Source organism: Cervus elaphus, chromosome X (assembly GCF_910594005.1).
Source record: "Cervus elaphus chromosome X, mCerEla1.1, whole genome shotgun sequence".
Classification (NCBI taxonomy): Eukaryota; Metazoa; Chordata; class Mammalia; order Artiodactyla; family Cervidae; genus Cervus; species Cervus elaphus.
The window spans coordinates 151,448,547-151,472,541 of record NC_057848.1 but is presented as its reverse complement, the minus strand read 5'-3'; the positions used below and the strand labels follow the sequence as shown (position 1 = coordinate 151,472,541).

Here is a 23,995-nt window from a genome sequence, read left to right as displayed (position 1 = left end):
CTCAGATTCCACATATAAGTCATATCAGATGGTATTTATCTTTCTGATTTAATTCGCTTGCTCTGATAATATCTAGTTGCATTCATGTTGCTGCAAATGGCATTATTTCATTCCATGGCTGAGTAGCATTCCATTGTATATGTGTATTACATGTTAGTTATCCATTCATATTTCAGTGGACATTTAGATTGTTTCCATGTCTTGGCTATTGTGAATAGTGCTACTATGAACATAGGGATGCATGTATCTTTTTGATTTATAGTTTTGTTTGGATATATGCCCAGGAGTAGGATTGCTAGATCATATGGTAATTTTATTTTTAGTTTTCTGAGGAATCTCCACACTATTTTCCATCGTGGCTGCACTAACTTATATGCCCACCAACAGTGTAGGAGGGTTCCCTTTTCTCCACATTCTCGCCAGCATTTGTTATTTGTAGACTTTTTAATGATAGCCATTCTGACCCGTGTGAGGTGATACCTTATTGTAGTTTTGATTTGTGTTTTTCTAATAATTAATGATATTGAGCATCTTTTCATGTGTCTGTTGGCCATCTGTATATCTTCTTTGGAGAAATGTCTGTTCCGGTCTTCTGCCCATTCTCGGATAGGGTTGTTTGTTTTTTGTTGTTGTTGTTGAGTTTTAAAATGACTTTTAATGACTGTGTATTTCCCCATGTAAATAAGCAATATTGTAGTTTATTTGACTATTCCCTTATTGTTGGATACTTAAGTTATTCACAGTGTCTCTCCCAAACCTTTTATTTGGAAAAATTTCAGACCTTAGAAAAAACGAAAAGAACAATACAGTTAACACCCATATCTAGCACCTAGATTCATCAGCCACTTTACATATTTGCTTTTCAATCTCTTTACCCTTCTATCCATCCCTACTCCTGTGTTCCTTCCCTCTCCATAAACACTTTTTGGCCAGACCATTTTGAGAGTAAGTTGCAGGTGTAAAGACTACTTCTACATACTTATATATTAGGTTGGTGCCAAAGTAATTGTGGTTTTGCATTGTTGAACTTTGCCATTTGATATTGGAATGCATTCTTAAATAAATGTGATTATGTTATATATCATTTTAATGTTCATTTCTCGATTTGTTTTTTTGCTAATGACATTACTTGTGTATTTTATATGTATTTTAGACTATGGAAGTGATGTTAGACAAAAAGCAAATTCTACCAGTTTTCTTTTTTTTTTTTAACATTTTATTGAGGTATAGTTGACTTACAGTCTTTCAGGTGCACAGCAAGGTGATTCAGTTATATATACACATTTATTATTTTTGAAATTATTTTCCATTATAGGTTATTAAAAGACATTGACTGTAGTTCCCTACAAGCTATTGCTTGTTCGAGCAGTTTTCTTATTTGAGTTCAAAATGGGTCGTAAAGCAGCAGAGATAACTCGCAACACCAACAATTCGTTTGGCCCAGGAACTGCTAATGAACATACAGTGCGATGGTGGTTCAAGAAGTTTTGCAAAGGAGATGAGAGTCTTGAAGATGAGGAGCACAGTGACTGGCCATTGGAAGTTGATAACGACCAACTGAGAGCCATCATTGAAGCTGATCCTCTTACAACTATGTGAGAAGTTGCCAAAGAACTCAACATCGACCATTCTACGGTCGTTTGACATTTAAAGCAAATTGGAAAAGTGGAAAAGCTTGATAAGTGGGTGCCTCGTGAGCTGACCACAAATCAAAAATACTGTCGTTTTGAAGTATTGTCTTATCTTACTCTACGCAACAATGAACTATTTCTCAATCAGATTGTGACGTGTGATGAAAAGTGGATTTTATACGACAACTGGCCATGACCAACTCAGTGGTTGGACCTAGAATAAGCGCCAAGCACTTCCCAAAGCCAAACTTGCTCCCAAAAAAGGTCATGGGTTACTGTTTGGTGGTCTGCTGCCAGTCTGATCCACCAGAGCTTTTTGAATCCCAACAAAACCATTATATCTGAGAATTATGCTCAACAAATCAATGAGATGAAAGGGCTTAGTTTTTCTCCACAATAATGCCCATGTCACACAATCAGTGCTTCAAAGGTTGAACAAATTGGTCTATGAAGTTTTGCCTCATCTGCCATATTCACGTGACCACTCGCCAACCAACTACCACTTCTTCAAGCATCTTGACAACTTTTTGCAGGGAAAATGCTTCCACAACCAGCAGGAGGCAGAAAATGCACGAATTTTTATGCTACAGGAATAAACAAACATTTCTCATTGGCAAAAATGTGTTGATTGTAATGGTTCCTATTTTGATTAATAAAGATGTATTTGAGCCTAGTTATAGTGATTTAAATTCACGATCCGAAATCACAATTACGTTTGCACCAACCTAATATATTGTAAGTATAAGAAGTGTTCTCCTAATATCCAGGACACAGTGATCACACTTGGGGAATTTATCATTGATATTATAACGTAGTTGAATATTCACATTTTCCCTAATGGCTCATGGCTCCTATATTGGATAGCTGGGGTCTAAAACATACTCAGAAGGCACTGTGACCTCCAGAGGGGCTCCTACCTCAGTAAGGCAGCACCAGGGATACAGGGTGGGCGTAAGAGGTAGAGCTGGCTGAATGAAAACTGGAGAATGAACCAGAAGTCTGAAAAGCGAAGGGTTACCTTCCAACCTGACCATGAGAACGTTAGTAGGCAGGCAGCTACCCTTAGGCAAAGTGAAGGGCAAAAAAGAGGATTCTTCTTTAAAGACGCTGAATGAACTGTTTAAGGTGAATAAGGGAAGCTGGTGTTAGGACCCCACCAAAAAGACCTATGTAATTCATGAGGCGTTTGGGGTGCTCCCTTAGTGATTAGGCTGCCTCACTGAGCAAGCAAGGGCTACCTGCCATCTGAGGAGAGCCCACAGCGAGAGAAACTAAAATAAATGGCCGAAAAATGACTCCAAAGAAAACAAATTCAGGTAGTAGAAGAGTGCTTTGAAGTGTAATTTGAGAAATAAATCATTTTCTACACCTGTTTATGAACATCTTAGAGGACAGATGGCATTGTACAAAGATGGCCATGACGATGCTATTCTGTGATGTGCCCTTGCCAGCCTTCCACCAGGTGGGGGGCGGTCAGGAGAGGAGGTCTGGTCTCCTACCCCTGGAGCCTGGGCAAGCTATGGCTGCTTAGACCATTTGAGTATGACAGAAGGAAACTAGCAGTGTGACTTCTGTGGCTGGGTCATAAAAGGCCATGCAGCCTCTGCCTTTTTTATGGAAGCCATCCCAGAATCCAGCTAGCCCAAGGCCGCCATACTGTGAGGAGTCCCTTGGAGAGGCCACCAGAAGATGCTCCAGTGGGCAGTCTCAGTCTGCAAGTAGTCGGCTGAAGCCTTGTGAGCGGGAAGCCTTCGGATACTTTTAGCTCCCCACAGTTCAGTCACTCCCCCAATGTTTAAGTTTTCCCAACTGAGGTTCCAGAGCAGCCTTACCTCCTTTGTCCTTTCTGAATTCCTGACCCACAGCATCTGTGAGCATAATAAAATAGACATTGGGCTGAGAGAAATAGTTTGATAGCTGGCTGTTGTGTAGCTCAGATGGTAAAGAATCCATGTGCAATGCGGGAGACCAGGGTTCAGTTCCTGGGTTGGGAAGATCCCCTGGAATAGGGAAAGGCTACCCACTCTAGTATTCTGGCCTGGAGAAGTTCATAGACTGTCTAGTCCATGGGGTTGCAAAGAGTCGGACATTACTTAGTGACTTTCACTTTCACTTCACTGTTGTTGGGGCATTGAGTTTGGTAGTGAATGAGGTGTGTGTGAAATACCTGATCTTTGACTCTTTGGCTCTGAAGTTTCTGGCTTACTGTTAGTAATAATAACCCAAATGGCCCAGCCTAGAGTGGACTCAGCCTCAAGTTTGGTAGGTCCCAAACCCACTACCTATCTTGATCTCTTGAAATTCAGGAGTATGTTTTCCCAAAGGAAAATTGTTAAACTTCCCAGGCAGTGAAATAGTATTTTTGAACATGGAGTAAAAGAGACATTTTCAAAGTATGTGTGTGTGCGCTCAGTCAGGTGGTCCAACTGTTTGTGACCCCATGGACTGTAGCCTGCCAGGCTCCTCTGTCCATGGAATGTTTCAGGCAAGAATTTCCTACTGCAGGATATCTTCCTGATCCAGGAATCGAACCTGTGTCTCTTGCGTTTCCTGCATTTTCAGGCGGATTCTTTACCACTAGCGCCACCTAGGAAGCCCAAAGTATAAATGAAGCTAGAACGGGTGGGGAGGGATTCTTCTGAAGGATATTTACAATCATTTGGTAGCTTTCCACTGTTTCTTTGGAAGGATTATTCAGTTAATCATTGCTTATAGCTCTGGTAAGTTCTAAAATAAATTACCTATCCTAAAATTCAGTGTTTTCAAAAGATTGAAATCTTATAAATACAACTGAAGAAAAACAAAAAAGATTCCCCTGAAATAATATTATGTCACTTTTTTTTTTTTACCCATTTTAATGTTGTTCTTGTTCAGTCACTAAGTCGTGTCTGAATCTTTGCAAGCCCATGAACTTTAGCATGCCAGTCTTCCCTGTCCTTTGCTATCTCCCTGAGCTTGCTCAAGCTCATGTCCATTGAAGTCAGTGATGCCATCCAACCATCTCATCCTCTGTTGTTCCCTTCTCCTCCTGCCTTCAATCTTTCCCAGCATCAGGGTCTTTTCCAATGAGTTGGCGCTTTGCATCAGGTGGCCAAAGGATTGGAGCTTCAGCATCAATCCTTCTAATGAATATTCAGGGCTGATTTCCTTTAGGATTGACTGGTTTGATCTCCTTGCAGTCCAAGGGACTCTCAAGAGTCTTCTCCAGCACCACAGCTCAAAGGCAATTCTTTGGTGCTCGGCCTTCTTTATGGTCCAACTCTCACATCCATACATGACTACTGGAAAAACCATAGCTTTGACTAGACAGACCTTTGTTGGCAAAGTGATGTCTCTCATTTTTAATATGTTGTCTAGGTTTATCATAGCTTTTCTTCCAAGGAACAAGTGTCTTTTAATTTCATGGTTCCAGTCACTGTGGGCAGTCATTTTGGAGCCCAAGAAAATGAAATCTGTTAGGGTTTCCAGTTTCCCCTATTTGCCATGAAGTAATGGGACCGGATGCTATGATCTTAGTTTTTTGAATGTTGAGTTTTAAGCCAGCTTTTTCACTCTCCTCTTTCACCTTGAATGTGAAGTCAAGTGGGCCTTAGGAAGCATCAATACAAACAAAGCTAGTGGAGGTGATGGAATTCCAGTTGAGCTATTTCAAATCCTGAAAGATGATGCTGTGAAAGTGCTGCACTCAAATATGTCAGCAAATTTGGAAAGCTCAGCAGTGGCCACAGGACTGGAAAAGGTCAGTTTTCATTCCAATCCCTAAGAAAGGCAATGCCAAAGAATGCTCAAACTACCGCACAATTGCACTGATCTCACACGCTAGTAAAGTAATGCTCAAAATTCTTCAAGCCAGGCTTTAGCAATATGTGAATTGTGAACTTCCAGATGTTCAAGCTGGTTTTAGAAAAGGCAGAGGAACCAGAGATCAAATTGCCAACATCCGCTGAATCATCAAAAAAGCAAGAGAGTTTCAGAAAAACGTCTACCTCTGCTTTATTGACTATGCCAAAGCCTTTGACTGTGTGGATCACAATAATCTGTGGAAAAGTCTTCAAGAAATGGGAATGCCAGACCACCTGACCTGCCTCTTGAAAAACATGTATGCAGGTCAGGAAGCAACAGTTAGACCTGGACATGGAACAACAGACTGGTTCCAAATAGGAAAAGGAGTACGTCAAGGCACGTACGACAAGTATATTGTCACCCTGATTATTTAACTTATATGCAGAGTACATCATGAGAAACGCTGGGCTGGAAGAAGCACAAGCTGGAATCAAGATTGCTGGGAGAAATATCAATAACCTCAGATATGCACATGACACCACCCTTATGGCAGAAAGTGAAGAAGAACTAAAGAGCCTCTTGAGGAAAGTGAAAGAGGAGAGTGAAAAAGTTGGCTTAAAGCTCAACATTCAGAAAACTAAGATCATGGCATCTGGTCCCATCACTTCATGGCAAATAGATGGAGAAACAGTGGAAACAGTGGCTGACTATTTTTTTGGGCTCCAAAATCACTGCAGATGTTGATTGCAGCCATGAAATTAAAAGACACTTACTCCTTGGAAGGAAAGTTATGACCAACCTAGACAGCATATTAAAAAGCAGAGACATTACTTTGTCAACAAAGGTCTGTCTAGTCAAGGCTATGGTTTTTCCATTAGTCATGTATGGATGTGACGGTTGGACCGTAAAGAAAGCTGAGCACCAAAGAATTGATACTTTTGAACTGTGGTGTTGGAGAAGACTCTTGACTGCAAGGAGATCCAACCAGTCCATCCTAAAGGAAATCAGTCCTGAATATTCAGTGGAAGAACTGATGCTGAAGCTGAAACTCCAATACTTTGGCCACCTGATGTGAAGAACTGACTCATTTGAAAAGACCCTGATGCTGGGAAAGATTCAGGGCAGGAGGAGAAGGGGATGACAGAGGATGAGTTGGTTGGATGGCATCATCGACTCAGTGGACATGAGTTTGGGTGAACTCCGGGAGTTGGTGATGGACAGGGAGGCCTGGCGTGCTGCGGTTCATAGGGTCACAAAGAGTTGGACACGACTGAGCAACTGAACTGAACTGAAGAGGCTCTTTAGTTCCTCTTCGCTTTCTGCCATTAATGTGGTATCATCTGCATATCTGAGATTGTTGATATTTCTCTCAGCACTGTTGATTCCAGCTTGTGATTCATCCAGCCCAGCATTTCACATGATGTACTCTGCACGTAAGTTAAATAAGCAGGGTGACATTGTACAGCCTTGACATACTCCTTTCCCAATTTTGAACCAGTCTGTTGTTCTGTGTCTGGTTCTGACATGGTTAGTGGTAAAAATGGGTTGTAAACTCAAACATTTAATTGATATTTAAAAAAAGCAGCATTATCTGAATGAGCTGATCATTCTGTTGGGTTTTGGTGCCTTGCCGCTAATTTTTCTATTTTTGCCTTGCTTTTCCATTCTCTGATTCCCTTGCTTTGGTTCCTAAAACATCTCCCACTAAGTATTAAAGCTGAAAGATGTGGATAAAGATAGCCTTTAAGTAATCCAGACAGGAGACTACATTTTGGGGAGGCATGTGCTCAGCCCTGTGCTTTAATTATCAGATCATTCCATTAACTGAAGAAATAATAATTTTTTCCTACTTGCTGTAAATTTGTCGAAAAGAGGATTAGAGATTCACCAGAAATATAGGCCTTAGTGGAAACCAGATAAAGAGAATAATCAGTCAGAACTCTTGCTCTCAGAAGGCTGGTCAAATGCTGCTTTCTTATTGGTGACCATCAGTTATTGGTGACTATCTTAAATCAGAAGTCATTTATGGGAAAAAGTCATTTATGTTTCTGTGTCTATTTATCCTGTGTCTTGGTGAATTGGAAAGCTATTTGGAACCTTTCTAGACAGAACAATCACATTTTTTGCAAATGTAGTAACTATCTCCAACTTCTCAATGAAAGGATGAAGTATGAAAACCAAACAGAAAACAGGAGAGAATTAAAGGGTCATCAAAAAAGAAGGAAAAATTGAAGAAATTCACGAGTGTATTTAAGTTCACAAAATGAGAATTTTCCATGCCTCTCACCCAATGCTGCTTCTTCATTTTTTGAACTAATACTAGGGAAAGATTTAATCGGTAAATTTGAATAAGATGAAGTCCATGGAGGAATGCAGAATAAAAATAGAAAATCAAAATTAAGGAATGTGGAGAAGCCAAGTAAGCAGGGAAAAAATGAAGTCAAATGACTGGGACGAATAAGTGGAAAATACTCAGTATGCCAGAAGCCTTAGAAAAACACAGCCCTTTTGAGAGGACATTCAATTAAAACCCAAAGCGTCTTTTTGGTAAGTTAACTGAAAAAAAAAAATGGTTGAAACCCTTTGATTTAAAGTGAGTATTTAATATTAACACACAGGACAAAAAACTTTGAAGAGGAAAACCACGGAAAGGTTAAAAAAAAATCAGGCATTCCATATATATTTTTAGGCTCACTAATTAACTAACGATAAAAGACACCCCCCTGTTTAAGCTGATGTATAATTAAGGTATCCAAGTACAAAGAATTCATCTCTGAAGCTAAATTAGAATGTAGGAGGCAAAACCTGAGATTTTTGCAGGTACTCTTTAAAAAAAAACAAAAAACAAACTTCTGAAAGTATTCTCTATTCTTGGAGTAAATCATTGAGAAGCTTCCATAGGTAAGGCACTGCAAGCAGGGGGGCGATGGGTTATATAGACAAATAAGATTTCTTTCAACACTGGTTTATGAAAGGCTGGTCATCCAGGAAGGCTAGAATCAATGCTTCCTGAAGTTTGGTTATTTCAGGCCACGCCCAGTAGTTAGTTGCCCTCTAGTTAGTGCAGAGTTGACCAATGCAAACCTCAAGGCTTTTGTTTAGGAAGAAAAGAAAAGTGAGTGGCAGGGACGCAGAACACACTTTAATCCTTTCTAATCCTTTTTTAATTACGTAGAATCATCAAATGAGCACAGGCGACCTCACTGAACCGGAATGCAGTCACGCTCGCGGGGCTTAGCATCAGTCCGTTTGATCTGGTACCCCGTGGCCTCGGGCTGTTGTGTTTTCTACCATCCGGTGTTATTAGTGATTGTGCTTTAATGAGTGCCCTCTTCTCAATTTTAAAAAACCTGTTCATGTGAAATGTTAAGCGCTTTTTAACCCTCGCCGCAACCTCTGTGAGCTCCGTCCCGTTCTTGGACGTGTCCTGACACTTGGTAGCATTCCTGAAGCCAGTGGGTGCTCAGGATTTAAACCCAAGTCTATCTCTGGCATCCGATCTTGGCATTACTCTTCTGCGGGCTCTGTCACCTTTTATCTCAATTCTGAAATGCACCAAACTTGACAAGTGGAAGTTCTTTTTTCATACCCTTGGTGCTCAAACTCAGTCTGTGGCGAAACCTGGCTTGAAGTGACTTTGGGCCATGGTCTTCTGTGCTCAGTGTGGATGTTCACAGGTTGCACTGCACTTGTATTGTGTCTGTAGACTGGACTGTTTCTTGCAGTGGATGTATTTTTTTTAACTTCCTAAAATCTGAAAACCTTTCAACTCAGAAGCCATCTAGCCCTGTGGGTTTCCAGAACAGACGTGAACCTGATCACCCCCTGTCACCTGACACCTGCCTGCCCACCGTCACTTCTCCTGACCCTCCCTCTCGTCCTGCTTCCCGCCGCCCCACCACCACTGTGCTGTTCATCTGCGGCTCCTCATGCTGTGGAAGTGGCGACTTAAGCACATCAACTTTTGTTACCCCCAAAACTCAGATAGAATACCAAGGTCATGCTGATAACTTCCAGTTACAATTCAACACCAGAGGGTTCTCACTCTTTCCCATTCCCTAACTTCTTTCTCCTGCAAGGAGAAGGTCATCATTTCTTTTGTGCTTTTTTTAAAAAAAGAAAATGTCCTTTCTATATAACCAGGATATAAACTATTTCTCCTGGTACATGCAAACGTACATGCCCTTTTAAATTTAGATAATAGGTCTTTCATTTTATAATGAGGTTCACCATAAGTTGTTTTGAAATATCAGCATTTTTAATGCACTTACAATGGTTCATCCATAAAAATTATATTTAGGCAGAACATTTCAGGAATGATTTTATATATATATATTTATATGTAAAGTGAAGTCTCTCAGGCGTGTCCGACTCTTTGCGACCCCATGGACTGTAGCCTACCAGGCTTCTCTGTCCATGGAATTTTCCAGGTAATAGTACTGGAATGGATTGTCATATATATGTGTATATTATAATCTGAAGCAAAGCAGCCTGAATCATTGTGTTAATCACCTGAGGCCAGATGAATGTGTATCGAGTAAGTATTGGAAGGTCATTGCTGAGATGCTACACTTCCTTCCTTTTTGGAGTATTTCCCTTAGGAGAAAAGGGAAAGGCAGAATTATTGATTAATTAAAGATTTATTGGAGGCCTTCAGTGTACTACTCAATTAGAATGAGGAAAGTGAGGGATGGGTTAAGACTTTAATATTTTATTCTGACTTTTCTGGAAATGGAGAAGGGGGCAGGGGGCATTGGGCAGAAGAGGTTCTGCAGATGAGCCTCCAAAGTGGGTTCTTTTATTTCCAGTCTCACTTGGTGAGGACAGGAAAGGAAGAAACCAGAACTGGGCTGGAAGTGTTAGAATGGGTTTACTTCTGAACCTCTAATTTGCTGCCTCATCACATGCTGAAGGAAGTGGAGAGTTTGGAGGTGAAGTTCATCCACTGAGCCCTGCTTCCCTCTCTCCGGGCCTGGCCCTGAGGTGGCCCATTTCCCAGCAGCTCGCAGGGGACATGGGGAGTCGGGCAGGCCTATCCGATCGTGAGGGAGTTGGGCCGGACCTGTAAGTATCAGAGAGGATGGAAGAAGAACTAACATTCACTGAACACTTGGCTCCGTATCAGGCTCCGTACATGTTGCCACATGTCGTCTTTACAAAAATGGATGTCTTCATCCCTATTTTACAGATTAAGGCAGCTGAGGCTCAGAAGTTAAGAAGCTTAAGAAGGGTTTTGCACCCCCACAGGGGCGGAGTTGAGGCTGAAGCACATTTCTGTCCCCAGAGCTCCTGTCCTTGCTGTCACATCCTCGCTGGATTTACAGCAGGGTGGGGCTTGGGGACAAGACCAGTCATGGAACCGCTGGGGTCACATGGCAGTCACATGGGCTCGGGGTCTTCACGTGGCCTGGTACCTTTTCTCTCACTGTGCCTCCACTCCACTGCTGAGGGCACCTGTGAGCTGGCTTCTGGGGCACCTCCCAAGTCCTGTGACTTTGGTCAGACCCAGGGTCTGCAGCTGCTTCCTGGTCCTGAGAGAAACACGTTTGAAGAAAGTCTTAGGGAGCAGTCAACCCGCAGTAGGTGAATGTTTGTGGAATGAATGGGTTTGTTGCCTTCTGGAAACCCCTGTGAACAGGAGTGTATTTACACGTTCTCCTAGTTTTCTACTTGGCAGTTTTCCCACAGCGTTTATTTGAAAACAAATTCCGATTATATCCCAGGTCACTTTTATACCGCCACTGGGAACACTAGGGCTGTATTTGTGCGGAGGGAAAAAACACAGCTTTCGAGGTTGCCTCTTGGAATAAACGCTCCTTTTCTATTCTAATTAAATTATTTTCTTAAGCTTGCTATTTCAGAGGATAAAGATTTAACTAGAGACTGCAGGGTTACTTAGTGTTTTCTTCCCAGCCAGTCACTGGGCTACCATGAGAACCCTTTATTATTCTATCTGTTAGGGTATAAAATCACAGAACATTTTTTATCTGTTAATAGGGAGAGATAATGCATGTGAGAAAACTTCATATATGTTCCTACGAAAGGAGCTTCCTGTGCGCCTGGCTAACACAATGAGAGAAGTTAATCTTCTGCCGGAGAACTTGCTTAACCGCCCTTCGGTGGGATTGGTTCAGAGCTGGTAAGTACATAGTGTGGGACAGACAGATGGGTCTACCCAGAATGCTCAGAACATTTGGCATTGGGATCATTCTCCCTAAAAGTACACATAATGCTTCCTGTGGGTATGACTCATTCAGGATAGCTGGGTTTCTTAGGTAATTAAAGGGCTTTTTTTTTTTTTTTTAAACTGATATGACAATATATAGTTGTCCTAAGGAAAATGCTTTTCAACTGTACGAGACACTTCTTTGACTTTTCAGCTTTTTTCTGGTTATGAATCTGAATTTTCAGGTAATTGAGAGTTTTAAGATTTTTTTTTTTTTGGATGCGGACCATTTTTAAAGTTGGTTGAATTTGTTACAGCATTGCTTCTGTTGCATGTTTTGAGTTTTTGGCCCTGAGTCACATGGAATCTTAGCTCCATGACCAGGGACTGAATCCACACCCCCTACATTGAAAGGCAAAATCTTAACCGCTGGACCATCAGTGAAGTCCCAAGTTTTTTGGTGGGGGAGGAGTGGTGGTGCAGAAATCTCAAGACAGTGTGTAATTGTCCTAAGGGAAATAACTTCTCAACTGTACCAGACACTTTCTTGACTTAAATTTTTTTTTGGTTATAAATGTGATTTTTCATTGGGAAAAAAGAACAGGGAAGTGAAGAAAATTATGGAAAGAATACCAGTGCAGTGGCCCCTGTGAGCAGGTCTCCCAATTCTTTGACTAGGGGAATGTTGCTAATTTGATCCAGTCTCTGTCATGGTTTTTTCTGTTTTTCCTTTTAAAAAAGTTTTTGGGAGATCTTACTTATTTTAGGACAAACTAAGTCATTTGAAAGGGGAACGTCCCGAGTGAAAAAGATCAGCCACCTGCTGTGCTTCATCTGCCCCATGAAAAGTCTGAAAAATCTTAACAGGATAACTTAATGTGATGCTTAAAGCACATGCTGTCTAATTGAGGAAGTTGAGTTTGTGACTGAACTGCCCACTCGGTAGGCAGAGTGTGAGGCGGTGGCTGATTGGTAGGAGGGAAGACCAGGTGGTGTATTTTTAGAAAGGGATTTACATGGAAATGCTTGTGTGTCTCCTCTGTATTCTCCAAGCAGAGAGCAAGTCCCCATGGAGAAAGCTGGAGGAGGGCGTGAGGCCAGATACAAGGGGAGTGGAACCATTCATTAGTTGGTGTCTAGAGGATTAATGGAGACTGGGCTACTGAAGGAGGATGGCCATTCACCAGTCATTCCTCAGTAATGCTGGTTATAGTACATTCTTAGGGTTGAGAATGACTCATCTGAGAAGCAGTCTATGGGTGGTCTTAGAGGTACAGTATTCAGTCCTCTTCCAGACAAGCAGCCATGGCTGGCACAGTGGCCCAGGACCCAGGATAGCTCAGAGGCGGCGACCTTGGCTTCCATCTCAGAGTCAGTTGGATTTTGCCCTGAACTCATAGCTTGTTTCAGAAGCAGCAAGTATTACGCTTGCTTGCATGAGACTTTCTTATTGCTCTGAGACCATGATAAGAGATTTTCCATCACGAAATATATAAGCACTATTCAGTTCAGTTCAGTCGCTCACTCGTGTCCGACTCTTTGTGACCCCATGAATCACAGCACGCCAGGCCTCCCTGTCTATCACCAACTCCTGGAGTTTACTCAAACTCATGTCCATTGAGTTGGTGATGGACTCGTGTCCATCCAGCCATCTCATCCTCTGTCATCCCCTTCTCCTCCTGCCCCCAATCCCTCCCAGCATCAGGGCCTTTTCCAATGAGTCAACCCTTTGCATGAGGTGGCCAAAGTATTGGAGTTTCAGCTTCAGCATCAGTCCTTCCAATGAATACCCAGGACGGATCTCCTTTAGGATGGACTGGTTGGATCTCCTTGCAGTCCAAGGGACTCTCAAGAGTCTTCTCCAACACCACAGTTCAGAAGAATCAATTTTTTGGCGCTCAGCTTTCTTCACAGTCCAACTCTCAGATCCATACATGACCACTGGAAAAACCATAGCCTTGACTAGATGACCTTTGTTGGCAAAGTAATGTCTCTGTTTTTTAATATGCTGTCTAGGTTGGTCATAACTTTCCTTCCAAGGAGTAAGCCTCTTTTAATTTCATGGCTGCAGTCACCATCTGCAGTGATTTTGGAGCCCAAAAAAATAAAGTCTGACACTGTTTCCACTGTTTCTCCATCTATTTGCCATGAAGTGATGGGACCAGATGCCATGATCTTAGTTTTCTGAATGTTGAGCTTTAAGCCAACTTTTTCACTCTCCTCTTTCACTTTCATCAAGAGGCTCTTAATTCTTCTTCACTTTCTGCCATAAGGGTGGTGTCATGTGCATATCTGAGGTTATTGATATTTCTCCCAGCAATCTTGATTCCAGCTTGTGCTTCTTCCAGCCCAGCGTTTCTCATGATGTACTCTGCATATAAGTTAAATAATCAGGGTGACAGTATACTTGTCGTATGTGCCTTGACGTACTCCTTTTCCTATTTGGAACCAGTCTGTTGTTCCATGTCCAGTTCTAACTGTTGCTTTCTGACCTGCATATAGGTTTGTCAAGAGGCAGGTCAGGTGGTCTGGTATTCCCATCTCTTTCAGAATTTTCCACAGATTATTGTGATCCACACAGTCAAAGGCTTTGGCATAGTCAATAAAGCAGAAATAGATGTTTTTCTGAAACTCTTTTGCTTTCTCGATGATCCAGCGGATGTTGGCAATTTGATCTCTGGTTCCTCTGCCTTTTCTAAAACCAGCTTGAACATCTGGAAGTTCACGGTTCACCTATTGCTAAAGCCTGGCTTGGAGAATTTTGAGCATTACTTTACTAGTGTGTGAGATGAGTGCAGTTGTGTGGGGTGGAGCATTCTTTGGCATTGCCTTTCTTAGGGATTGGAATGAAAACTGACCTTTTCCAGTCCTGTGGCCACTGCTGAGTTTTTCAAATTTGCTGCCATATTGAACGCAGCACTTTTACAGCATCATCTTTCAGGATTTGAAATAGCTCAACTGGAATTCCATCACCTCCACTAGCTTTGTTTGTAGCGATGCTTTCTAAGGCCCGCTTGACTTCGCATTCCAGGCTGTCTGGCTCTAGGTGAGTGATCACACCATCATCATTATCTGGGTCGTGAAGATCTTTTTTGTATAGTTTTTCTGTGTATTCTTGCCACCTCTTCTTAATATCTTCTGCTTCTGTTAGGTCCATACCATTTCTGTCCTTTATCGAGCCCATCTTTGCATGAAATGTTCCCTTGGTATCTCTTGTTTTCTTGAAGAGAGCTCTAGTCTTTCCCATTCTATTGTTTTCCTCTCTTTCTTTGCATTGATCGCTGAGGAAGGCTTTCTTATCTCTCCTTACTATTCTTTGGAACTCTGCATTCAAATGGGAATATCTTTCCTTTTCTCCTTTGCTTTTCGCTTCTCTTCTTTTCACAGCTATTTGTAAGGCCTCCTCAGACAACCATTTTGCCTTTTTGCATTTCTTTTCCATGGGGATGGTCTTGATCCCTGTCTCCTGTACAGTGTCATGAACCTCCATCCATAGTTCATCAGGCACTCTGTCTATCAGATCTAGTGCCTTAAATCTATTTCTCACTTCCACTGTATAGTCATAAGGGATTTGATTTAGGTCATACCTGAATGGTCCAGTGGTTTTCCCTACTTTCTTCAATTTAAGTCTGAATTTGGCAATAAGGAGTTCATGATCTGAGCACTATTAGGGGCCTGCTACTGGGCCGGGAATTCTGGGTAGGCTCGCTATCTTTCAGTATTACTCTATTACCCCCGATTTCTGAATCTAGTTCACGAGCATGCGTTGTCTTGACTTGTCACTTTCTTTTCTTTTCGAAAGCGAATCTTAAGTATACTGGGCCATGAAGCTCTCCTGAGTCAGAGTGTGTTCTCTGTGCCTTCTTGACTTGCAGGCTGAGAAGCTCAGCAAAGTCTTCGACCTCTTTCCGCTTATAACATCTTTTTAAATGACATCCCCTTCCGTAAGGTTCGTATGCCAGCCTGAAAATCTGCTGACATGTGGCAGGCCTGAGGGCATCACTGTGGATGGCTGCCTGTGGCCTCTTAGGATGGCTTGACCTAATGATTTTAAGTGTCTAATTCATAACCTTAAATGTTCAGAAACTGTATTAAAAAAATATTCCGAGATGAACATGCTTTAGTATCATGCATTGTCACAAAGTTCAGGTGAGGCTGATTAATAAGACGTCATTCTTTTTTATGTGTTTATAAGCTAAACAGTCATGTTTAGTTGTTGGCGTGCCATCATCCTCTGTCCAAAGCAGAAGAGTAGGATTAGTAGTAATTAGTTATTAAAAATAATTAGGATAAGGGATAATTTGTTCAGACATGTTCAGACCCAAAGCAGAGGTCACACACCTCTAAGTAATTGGAATCTCTGAATCACATTATTTCCTCCATTCTCCAGAGCTTTGTTGGACACATTATTGCTTACGCTGGCCCTGACTGAGATATGTTGGTATTCCTAATCAACAACAGGACCTGTTTCAAAGGGCCTAAAAGAGGCATAGATGGGGAAACAGTGGCAACAGTGACAGACTTTATTTTGGGGGGCTCCAAAATCACTACAGATGATGACTGCTGCTATGAAATTAAAAGATGCTTGCTCCTTGGAAGAAAAGTCATGACCAACCTAGACAGCATATTAAAAAGCAGAGACGTTACTTTGCCAACAAAGGTCCATCTAGTCAAGGCTATGGTTTTTCCTGTAGTCATGTATGGACGTGAGAGTTGGACTATAAAAAAAAGCTGAGCGCCGAAAAATTGATGCTTTTGAACTGCGGTGTTGGAGAAGACTCTTGAGAGTCCCTTGGACTGCAAGGAAATCCAACCAGTCCATCCTAAAGGAGATCAGTCCTGAATATTCATTGGAAGGACTGATGCTGAAGCTGAAACTCCAATACTTTGGCCACATGATACAAAGAACTGACTCATTTGAAAAGACTGATTCTGGGAAAGATTAAAGATGGGAGAAGGGGATGACAGAGGATGAGATGGTTGGATGGCATCACTGACTCAATGGACATGAGTTTGGGTAAACTCCCAGAGTTGGTGATGGGCAGGGAGGCCTGGTGTGCTGCAGTCCATGGGGTCGCAAAGAGTCGGACACGACTGAGCGACTGAACTGAACTGAAAAGAGGCATTCTTTCTCCTCCATTTACATGTTGATGAATTTAGGTTAACTCTGAGAGAGAATCTTCTTTATTTCTGATTCTAACTTCTTAGCATCCTTTTCAGGGCCACACACTTGCTTATTAAATAGTCTATGTACTTTTTTTTGGTAATCAGACTGCAGACTTGGTGTCTCAGTTAGGATACGTGTATTAGCAAGTTAGCAGAAAATCCAACTAAGCCTGACTGAAGCAATAAATGGTGACTAAGATTCACCCATAGGATGAGCTTTTGGAGTTGGTGTAATTCAGAGTCACGAGATTTTCAGGGTCCTACTTTCCATGGGGTTGAGTTCATTCATTTCAGCTCAGTCACTCAGTTGTGTCCGACTCTGTGACCACATGGACTGTAGCATGCCAGGTTTCCCTGTCCATCACCAACTTCTGGAGCTTGTTCAAACTCACGTCCATTGAGTTGGTGATGCCATCCAACCATCTTGTCCTCTGTCCTGACTGGATTTTCTCCTGGTAACAGAATGGCTGCAGTGGTTCTAGGCTTTACATCCATGCACCTCTCTCCCAAAGACCACCAGCAAATCTGCTTTCATTTTACTGGCCTGAATTGAGGCTCCATTCTTGAGCCAACCCCTGAGTTCAGGGGAATGCAGTGTGGTGACAGGCTTAGACCAAGACTATCAGACTAATTAGGAATTAGTGACAAGAGGAGTAGGACTACCCAGAGGAAAACTGGCCACTTAGGAGCTCTGCATAGTATCAGCTTACCTTGAAGCACTTGGGTTCCATGGGAGAGCAAGGGGATTGGATGGATACCTGGGTGGAAATTTAAGGTACTCTAAGGCTTCCCTGGTGCCTCAGACGGTAAAGAATTTGCCTGCAATGCCGGAGACCTGGGTTCGATTCCTGGATTGGGAAGATTCCCTGGAGAAGGGAATGGCTACCGACTCCAGTATTCTGGCCTAGACAATTCCATGTACTGTATAGTCCATGGGGTCACAAAGAGTTGGACATGACTGAACTGGCTGGTGACAAAGGAAGAGGGGAAGGAGGCTGGATGTTGGGTAGGCAACTAACACAGTATCTCTTTTTCAGGTATATGCAGAGTTTTCTTGAACTTCTAGAATATGAAAATAAGAGCCCTGAAGATCCGCAGGTCTTGGACAAGTAAGTAGGACACCAAACTTACTTGAAAGTCAAAAAAATGTTTTGGTAAATGGGACTCATGTCACTGAGAGCCAAGAAGTACAAGTGGGATGGAAGCATTAGGTCTCTTAATGGGTAACAGCTCAACATTGCAGTTTTTTAATTTATTTTAATTAGAGGATAATTATAATATTGTGATGGTTTTTGCCATATATCAACATGAATCGGCCACATGTATACATGTGTGTCTCTTCCCCCACCCATCCTGAACCCCCTTCCCACTTCCCTCTCCACCCTATAAATTCGAGCTAAGAATTTAACTGGTACCAGGAGACCCTTCAAATTACACCTCCTGATCTAATTCTTAATACTTGTGCTTCTTTCTGGTGAACTGGAGCTGGGCACCTACTGTAGATATTGCAGTAAATGTTCCACCTAGTGGTAGTTTTAAGAACGCACTGACCTCTGTGTATACATGAGTTTATGTACTTAGTCCCTTATGATTTGTTTTTAAAGTTTCAGTGCAGTATAACATTTGAGCTCAGAGAAAAGATATTGCTTTTATTCTGGAGACGCATAAAAATATGCTATTAACATAACTTCTGAATTCTATTGCTGCTTTTAGGCACAGAGACTGCTAAATTTGCATGCTGATGGACAATATTTCCAGTTTTTCTTTTTCATTTAACCAGAAAACACCCAGCTCTGAGTGTGTTTTTTTTCCCCTGCCAAGAGAAATTGTGTCCTCTTCCCATTATTTTTCTCGTCTTTCATGTACCCATCATTGAAAGCATACAGCAGGCCTGTTGTGCTGTGGAATTTCCAGGTAGAAACCTGGCCCACATCATTGTGACACCAAATGCCTTACGTGTAGGTGTTCCATAAAAAGAACTAAGAAATATCACATTACATAAGTGACCTTAGCTCGAGGCATTTAACCCAGCTGTCTCAATTCACAGATAAGGAAACTGAGGTCCGAGTTGTGAAGTGACTTCCCCAAGATTGTAACATCAGTTCAGAGCAGAGCTGAGTCTCTAAATCATGTTTACTCTTCCTCAGTACAGTTGCTGTTTGCAATGCACCATATTGCCAGAACTGCTGGTCTGAGTCGTGAGTAGCTAGGTCAGATGTACTTGTAAAGTAAAATGCAAAGGAAAAAAAGTCCTGACCTGTTTTTACTTCGCTAGATGTTTTGTTAATGGTGAAATGTGGAAGAGGAGGCATTGGATTAGAGCCCCGGCTGTAATGTTTTCCTTGTTACAGGCCTTTGCTGTCATTTGTTATCAAAGTTAAATGAATCGAATCCAGAAGCTTTGTTTTCACCAAAGTCCTTAGCTAGTGACAGTTTGTTTGGCTGGTATCCTGCAAATAAGGACTGACCTCTCTAGCTTCAGATTTGGGGATATAGGTTTGTGAGCATCTATGATATTACATTTCTGCTGTGTGCTTCTGCAGTCTTGTGATTTATGGACACAAGTCTTTAGAAGCTGCCAACTTCTGGATCCAGTGTGTACGAGATCGTAATGATAACAGCTCTCATTGAGTTTCAGTAACCTGCCCAGGTTGCCATGAAGCTAGTTGGGAGACTTGAGGTTGTAGAAGCCAGATGCTTGTGGTGAAGGAAGGAATGGGGAGTCCTGTTCATCGTAGCATCCTTTTCTGCTTAGTGAGAGGTAATACAGGAGTCGTGAGCAGGGAAATCATAAGTAAAGTGAAAGTAGCAAAGAAGATGAGGATGTTGATCATAATGACAAAGTTTAGAAGAGCCCTGGGACTTCTAAATAGTGGTCCAGTGGTTAAGTCTCTGTCTTCTTATGCAGGGGGTGCCGGTTCGATCTCTGATCAGGGAACTAAGGTCCCATGTGCCACAGTGCTGTGCTTAATCACTCAGTTGTGTCCGACTCTTTGTGACCCCATGCACTGTAGCCCACCAGGCTCCTCTGTGGAAATTCTCTAGGCAAGAATACTAGAGTGGGTTGCCTTGCCCTCCTCTGGGGGATCTTCCAAACCCAGGGATCGAACCCAGGTCTCCTGCATTGCAGGCAGATTCTTCACCGTCTGAGCCACCAGGGAAGCCCAGGGTGTGGCCAAAAATGTAAAATTAAGTAAGACTTATTGAAAAAAGAATAGGAGCCCCAGAAGATTGGGAAAGTAGTCTGAGAATTGAACCATTGAGGCAAGTCTCCTCCCTACAGATAAGTTGAGTCACTTTCCTGCTGTAATGAATTGTTACACTTTAGTAATATTTCATTATGAATACATTGGAAAGAGTATTGTGTAAAGGATAAATGGTCCATTAGAAAATTTCTAATGAATAATTTTGACCTTCTAATTTCTGAGTTGACTTATTCATTTTTGCTGTCTCTGTACATATATATTTATTACAGAAGAGTTTCATCATTGAGAAACATAAAACTATGCGGATAGTCACTCCAAATTTCCATCACTGGGAAATTGAATTACTGTTAACATTTTCCTTCCATCCATACTTTTAACTTGGTGTACGTGTTTCTATATGTGCAGAATGCTTTGTTTTGTTTTTTACAAAAATAACAATGTCAGCATTATAGGTCTACCCCATTGTTAGTAATTTCATAGTGATCCACCTGTGGATAAGTCAGATGACTTGACCTCCTGTTACTGGGTTTAGAATAGTTTGTGGTCTTCTTGCTACCCTAAGTAGTGCTCTAAAGAACAGCTCTGAAATATAATTGTTGACCTTATCCAGTTCTTTTCCTGGAGTCAGTTCCTGCGAGTAGAATAACTTTCTTTGGGCTTTTGATACAGGCTGCTCAGTCGCCCCTAGAAATTCATCAGATAAGTGCCCACTGTCTAGCCAGCAGTGGTTATTCTTTGCTGGTCCGGTAAGCATAGTGTTGCATTGTTTTAATTTGCTTTTCTTTTGTTATTTCGAAGGTGAAGTTATTGGCATTTGCATGCCCTCTGGTACATTTTCTGTTGATACCAGGCCCCTTGCCTAGTTTTCTGTTAGGGTGTGGTCATCTTTTACTAAGAATAGTAACTCTTGTGAATATATTTTTCTCAGATTTCACTTTTCTTGTGTCCTTGTAAAATTGCTGAGATCCTATACAGTCCCATGATTTGTTTCTTCATGGTTTCTGCCTTTGGTATTAGGCTTAGAACAGTCTTCCTTACTCCCAAGGTTACATACTTACCTGATTTTCTTCTTTCTTTTCTACCATTTCACCCTTTTCCCAAGGTTACATACTTACCTGATTTTCTTCTTTCTTTTCTACCATTTCACCCTTTTACATTTAAGTTTTTTAACCCATTTTTGGGCGTAAGGTTTGAAATTGGGGCATGACTTACATTATTAGTCAGCTATCCCAACTAATTTGTTTCCCTACTGACTTACATTGTCACTTCATCATCAGTATTGCTGAATTTTTACACACATGTTCTCATTCATCCTTGATCCTGGTTCCAAGGTTTTTATTTGGCTCCGTTGACTTGCCTTTCTGTTCTTAGTTACCATTCTCAATATAGTTTTCCCTCTACACCTTTACAATAATGTATCCAAATATTTGAATAGGTTTGTCTTAATCACCTTTGTTCTATCTATGTTCCATTACTATTTTACTGCTGTGAGAAATTTGCTTCAAAATTTTGCTTTTAAATGGTTTGACATCATTTATTTCTTCATGGAAGTTATCTTTTTAAGACTCCATCATAAATCCTTGGAGATTTTTGGTATTCATGTTGTCAGAAGAAACATCAATAAATTCTGCAGTTATGTATTCAGCAAACATTTATAGAGTCTGTTTCATATGTTATCATTTATCTAGAAAGTCAGTGGATTCCTAAAAAGGTATTCTGTTTCTCTATTTAAAAAGTTAAGTATTTCCGAAGGAAGACTTTCTGTAGAAAGTTTCAAGCAAAAACTGGGTAATCTAGTTTCTTGTGAGTAATTCTTTGTAGCCTATGATGATAATGATGGCTCTGCCTATAAAAATACCAGCAGGTAAATAGTTCCAAAATAAAGCTGGGAAATTTGTGCATTAGTCCATGAAACATAAAGACTGACTACTTTTTTGTTTCCTTCCCATGCAGCTTTCTACAAGTCCTAATTAAAGTCAGAAATAGACACAATGATGTGGTTCCTACAATGGCCCAAGGAGTGATCGAGTACAAGGAGAAGTTTGGGTTTGATCCATTCATTAGCAGTAACATCCAGTATTTTCTGGACCGATTTTATACCAACCGCATCTCTTTCCGCATGCTTATTAACCAGCACAGTAAGTTGGGTTTTCTTGGTCCAGTTTTGAAAAGATAACCAGAATGATTTCACCCAGATGTTTTCCTACTGCTTCACTTTCAATTTACTGATCTGCATTTTTGTCTAGAAATTTTACTTCTAGGTCAGTTTTTCCTAAGTGAGTCCTGTCTATGAAAAAGCTAATCTTTAGAACTCTCAGTTAAAGGAAATCCTTGAAAGGCTTTTTGGATACTCATATTAGAGACAGGACCACTGCCTGCCTTTTAAGCCTCTGCTGTTATGTTGCTGGTGGGACATAGTATCTGGCAGGCACCTGGCAGCCTGGTGTTCATCTCTGAATACTTCCAATGTCTCTAGAGTCAGTTCTAATCTTTATCCTGGATGGCACATGGTTTCCTTTTTTGGTTTTAAAAACAATGATACTGAGAATATACTGGGAATATTGAATTGGCATGTTGGCAATATGAGCGATTGATCTTACTTTCACAGTGATCAGTGAAATCAGATTATGTGGAATTGTCAAACCCTAATCTTATATTGAGAGTTTTCATCTCCTCTCTAGGCTGATAAGCAGATAAGAAAAGAATAACTAAAATTCTCTCCACAAAACTTTTAAACTCATTTTCAGTGTGTCTCTGCGTCCAATTTCGTAACTTTTATGAAAAAGCATCCAGGTGTCTAGAGTCTAATTCATCCTCTTTGTTGAGTCAGAAAATGGACAGCATCTTTATTTTAGTAATATTACTTTATTTGGATAGCAAATGTTACGCAGCTGTTAAATGTGGGTTTGTTCTAAATGTGTGTCTGTTGAAAATGTAAATGTTTGGCAATTTACCGGAAATTTAAAAGAAAAAAGAACCCCAGTACTATTGAATTAAACTACTTAGATAATTACAATTTCTTTCTGACCTGAATATGTGTGTCCAAATATATATGTACATGGTTTTTGATCATTAAGCTTGTGCATCTCTTGTTTTTCTTCCACTTAATCAGTTGGCACTTTACATATGGGCCTAATGTCCATGTTTGTCCTCTTTCATAATTAAAACCTTCACCTACTTTATTTAAGCATTTTCCTTTCGTGGAGTCTAAGTTATTTCCCATTTCTTGTTTGACTTAAAAATAGGCACACATATAAACATTTGCATTCAGATTGCTTTTTTCTTTGGAGGGGTCTCCTTTTGGCTTCTTAGAAAAATTTAATTGGAGGATAATTGGTTTACAATGTTGTGTTGGTTTCTGCCATACCACAACATGAATCAGCCAAAATTACACGTATTTTATAATTATAAAGTACACAATTTATACAGTTGTATAAACTGTAAATTTATTGTAAAATTGTCCTCCCTCTTGAACCTCCCTCCTACCCCATCCCACCCTTCTAGGTTGTCAGAGAGCACCAGATTGAGCTCCCTGTGTTATATAGTAACTTCCCACTAGCTGTCTGTTTTACACGTGGTTGTATGTAATGGACTTCCCTGGTGGCTCAAACGGTAAAGCATCTGCTTACAATGCAGGAGACCTGGGTTCAATCCCTGGGTCGGGAAGATCTCCTGGAAAAGGAAATGGAAACCCACTCCAGTATTCTTGCCTGGAAAATGCCATGGACGGAGAAGCCTGGTAGGCTGCGGTCCATGGGGTCACAAAGAGTCCGACACGACTGAGTGACTTCACTGTGTGTATGTGTCAGTGCTACTGTCTTTAATTGTCTCACCCTCTCCTTCCAGTGCTGTGTTCATAAGTCTGTTCTCGCATCTCCATCTCTATTCCTGACCTTCAAATAGGTTCATCAGTACCATTTTTCTAGAATCCATATATATGCATTAATATCAGATACTTTTTTTTCTCCTTCTGACTTATTTCACTGTGTATAAGAGACTCTAGGCTCATCTACCTTACTAGAACTGACTCAAATTCATTCCTT

The 23,995-nt window shown here is 41.1% G+C and overlaps 1 protein-coding gene across 3 annotated transcripts in view; it reads left to right on the top strand.

Moving 5' to 3' along the window:
- PDK3 (pyruvate dehydrogenase kinase 3) overlaps positions 1–23,995 on the top strand; it is a 79,608-nt gene that overhangs the window by 15,642 nt on the left and 39,971 nt on the right. For 2 of the 3 annotated variants that reach the window (XM_043896201.1, XM_043896199.1), the window contains exons 2-4: positions 11,412–11,553; positions 17,784–17,855; positions 21,906–22,090. In XM_043896201.1, coding sequence (XP_043752136.1) covers positions 11,412–11,553; positions 17,784–17,855; positions 21,906–22,090 — 399 coding nt within the window. The remainder of the gene's footprint in view (positions 1–11,411; positions 11,554–17,783; positions 17,856–21,905; positions 22,091–23,995) is intronic. The other variant, XM_043896202.1, reaches the window with a different exon arrangement.